A 4,126-nucleotide genomic window follows, 5' to 3' on the forward strand; every position below is an offset into this window, starting at 1 on the left:
CTTACAAGACCTGTAAATTATAAAGGATACCTGGGGCCACACAGCGAGGCTGCAGGGAGAGAGCCAGGGGAAAGAGAAGAATACACGGCCTGGGGTTCTGCTTTTACTGGGGTCAAGGGTGAGGGCTTAGAGTTTTGAGGGCTCACTCTTTATTGGCAAATTTAAAACACAGAGATGGAATTAAAAGCTGGGGAAGAGAAAAATATCAGGTAGCCCAAATGGTCAGATATTGTTATCAACCAGGATCTCTACAACAAAGACGCCTCAGTGGGAGAAGATGACCAGGCTCTTTATCAAGTCTTACTGGTGGCCAAGTGTTTATTGAGATATCTGCTTTGAAGTAGACGCCCCTTTGAAATGGAGGTTTGGGCAATCGAAACTTAAGTCAGACACTTACATTACAAAAAGAAATAGAGACAAATGTCAGGGTTTAAACTACACAGATATTGACATAAGATTTCATTCTTAAAAAAAAGGATTTCACCAGAAAAACAAAATAAATTGAAAGCCACTGATTAGGCCAACCCCTCCATTTTGCAAATTAAAAACAAAACTGCAACTCAAAGAAGATGAGTTACTTGGCTAAGGTCACATAGTTGAGCTTGGTCATGACCACCCTGAGCCTCTGTGGCATTGCTATTCCCTCTCTGAAACTGGCTGGAGCAGCCAATCCAAAAGGCAGCTCAGATGCCACATGATCTCCTTTCCTGCGGCTCCTCTGAGGTGCTGGCATCTGTCCCACAAAGTACACACCTGGTCTCACCTTATCAGCGTAATTGGCGATCTCCATGAGCTTGTATTTGGTGGCATCCTGGTCTCGTCGATTCTTCTGAAACTAAATGGAAAAGCAGAACTAAATGAGACCCAGGACCCCTCCTGTGTCCCATTAATTGTCCTTGAATTAGCTTTATTTTCTTTCCCCTTCTGTGAGCTGCCCCTCCCCATCGCCAACACACACAGTGTCAGCTTGTGGAGGGCACATCCATCTTGGTATCTCCAGCTACTACTAGTGCTGGGCACAGAGTAGGCATGCAATAGTTGTGTACTGAATTGAATTCTCTTCCTCCAGCCCCTGAATTCAACCTTGTTCTCCTGTACTCCACATTACAAGGTCTCTCGCAAACTCTCCTTGGGGCTTAGAAGAGGGACCGATCTGATCCTTGCCTCGGCCATCATCCCAACATGAAGCCACTATTGCAGGGAGTTCAAGAGGCCTCCCCACATGTGATCAGTCAACACTAGTCAAATTGGTGTGAATATCTGCTACGTGCAAGACATTGTGCTTGGCACTAGGTAGGACACCAAGTGTGAGATCCTGGTATACTAGTGAGCTTCAATTAAAACAGAAATGACAACAGTGGAAGACTCTGTATTTAAGGAATATACAGTTGAAATGGGCTGAGAGACATGGAGAAATAACTGCAATGAGAGGCTACGTGAATGGTACAAAATGGGTGCTGACAACAAGAACCACAAGACCTTGGCTTTGTCTGCAAATACACATAGCAATAGGCACGCATGTGTTCCAGTAAAGCTTAAAAAATCATGGGGTAGGCTAGATTTTTCCATGGGCTATAGCTTGCAGGCCCCTCATCGAAAGAAAGGGCTATCTCAACCTCATACTTTCTAGAATGACACAGAAAGTAAAACCTGGTATATCACCTGGCCTTTTCCCAGCTACCTCACATTTGGTTTGTATCATGAAAGTTCTTTGCATTCATGTTTTTACATCTGTCCTGTCCCATCCTCCAGCATCCCATCTTGCTCCTCTCTCTCCTGGATTTCCTGTTTCACCAGAGGAAATAATTTGAAACCCAACCAGGCACTCCCACTGAGGCCCAGGGAGTGAGAAGCTGCTTTGACCTTTTTATTGCTGACAACGCCCTCTCTCCAGCCCTCTCTCCAGCCAGCAATGCTATCCATGTCTATTCTTCCTGCTCAGAGACCAAGGAGGAGCCTGGCCCTTCTCAGCACCAGGTTGTGAATCACAGATAAGGCAGCCCTCCCCCGCCTGTCTTCCCATCCTCTCAGATTGTCAGGAATACATTTCTGCCTGCAGAGGATGAGAGGCCCCTTGAAGAAGGAATGGGGGAGAGGTAGTGACTGGGCTGGATTTGTGAGCCTGTGAACCAGTCTGGCCTATTATATCCCCCACCCCACCCCTCCCCTGACTCATTCGAAGCCCAGGCCCTGAGAAATGAGCATATTCCCATCCGCCATGCAGCTGCAGCATGAATCCTGCCTGTGGGAAATGTCTGCTGCTAAAGGGCTCTCCTCTGAAACAGGAAGATGGCTCTAGGCAACACCACAGTCCTGGGGGTACCTTGGGCAGTTTTCCTTGTGAGGGTTTGCTGTGACCCTGGAGGTTAGAAGACTGGAGATGCCCAACCCCTACCCCGTTCTCAGTGAGTTTTAAAACCCTGCACCAAGATTCCACTGGAGAGAGTGCTGGGCTGAAGGCAAGGGTCGCCCCACCTTTACATTAGAGCAGCTCTGTTTCTATGTTTAACTATCGGGGTCTCAGAAGTTTTGATCTGAACAAAGGATTCTGTGGCTAAAAAGAATGGTTCAAGACCACTGCATTAGAGGATCTTAGATGCAAAGTCAAATAGGGAAAAGTCCTAGAGTTGGAGGAGCTCAGCTCCCCCCAGCAGCACGTCTGCTAGGGGCCAATATCAGTTACCACCTCCCATGACCGGGAACCTTGGGTTTTAAATCAGCTTTGGATTTTGCCCCCCACCCCGTTCCCCGACCCTGCACGCGCGCGCGCGCGCGCGCACACACACACACACACACACACACACCAGTCTTTGGAAGGGAAAAAAAGAAAGGCTGCTGGAAAACCAATACCGACACCAATTACAAAACAAAAGTCTTCTCAAAGCAGAACATGATGTCCCCTCAGCCTGTAATACCCTTGACCTCCACCTCTCTGCCCAGTTCACAACTCCTTGTCCTTTAAGACAGTTCAAGGGCCACCTCCCCCTGAAGGGCCACCTCCCTCTGCCACTACGACTGGAAGGAAGTCTAGTGTTCCCTCCAGCATCCCGCACCGTCTCCAGGATCTGTGCTTGGACTGTGGACTAGACAGAGTGGCCTCAGAGGGAGGCCTTTTGGTGCCAGTAACTAAACCATCTGGATGGGGTGTGAGATAGACTAGAACTATGAGGCGGTCTGTCCTAAGCGGAGCCCCCAGGGGGAGTGCAGAGTTGGGGCATGGAGAGTGCTCACCTCACCATGACTTCCCATGCCCAGAAGATGTGCTAAGTTATGTGGTTGAGTCACTGCATAAAGTGAGAACTAGAGATAAACGTGGCTAATTTAGGCAAATAAGGGTGCTGGGGCCTGAACCCATTCATTCTTCAGGTGTCAATTTCAACATCACTACCTCAGAGAAGCTTTCCCCAATTTCCAAAAGCAGGTTGGGTCTCTCCTTATCTGCACTCTGGTCCTTTACAATGAACCATCTCAGCAGTGTTCACATTTGGAACTACAGAGTTTTTGTGCCGCTATTGTAAACCCTGTGATGCCAGGGGAAAGTCTGTCTGCATCTCCTGGGGCCAAGCACTGTGGTTGGCATATAATAGAGAATCAAGAAATCGTTGATGAATAAATGAAAGAATGGGAGAGAATGAATATTCATCAAATCTCAGCAGTCAAGGCCTGCAAGAACCTGTCTAATTTGGAATTAAAGGCCAAACAGCTATTCCTTCTGGTCAGCAGTTCTCAAACTGGACTGTGTATCAGAATCATCCAGAGGGCTTGTTAGTACATGAACTGCTGTATCCCAGCCCCACAGTTTAGGATTCAGTAGGTCTGAGGTACGGACTAACGGTCTGCATTCTCCCAAGTTCCCAGGTGTTGCTGATGCTGCTGGTCACGGGACCACATCTTGGGGACCCCAGCTTTAGGTTCTCAGGTGGAACCAACATGATCATAAATTGTATTTAATCAGGGGATTGAGAATACATGTATTATCTTTGCAAAAATAAATGTTTTTAAATTTTCTCTAGAGAATAAGCACCAAAATCTAAAGGTCTTCAGACCCAGCCTAAGAAATGTTACTCCAAGTAATGTGAACTGTAGTGATTTTCTATCTGATTAATGTATCAAGCTAGAAGAGACT

General features: G+C 47.2%; 1 protein-coding gene across 1 annotated transcript in view; it reads right to left on the bottom strand.

Moving 5' to 3' along the window:
• Positions 1 to 4,126, bottom strand: part of ADAM19 (ADAM metallopeptidase domain 19) — a 73,062-nt gene that overhangs the window by 24,865 nt on the left and 44,071 nt on the right. The window contains exon 8 of the mRNA XM_006906462.3: positions 764 to 835. Within this exon, the coding sequence (XP_006906524.1) occupies positions 764 to 835 (72 nt within the window). The remainder of the gene's footprint in view (positions 1 to 763; positions 836 to 4,126) is intronic.

Source organism: Pteropus alecto, unplaced genomic scaffold, assembly GCF_000325575.1.
Source record: "Pteropus alecto unplaced genomic scaffold, ASM32557v1 scaffold40, whole genome shotgun sequence".
NCBI classification, from domain to species: Eukaryota; Metazoa; Chordata; class Mammalia; order Chiroptera; family Pteropodidae; genus Pteropus; species Pteropus alecto.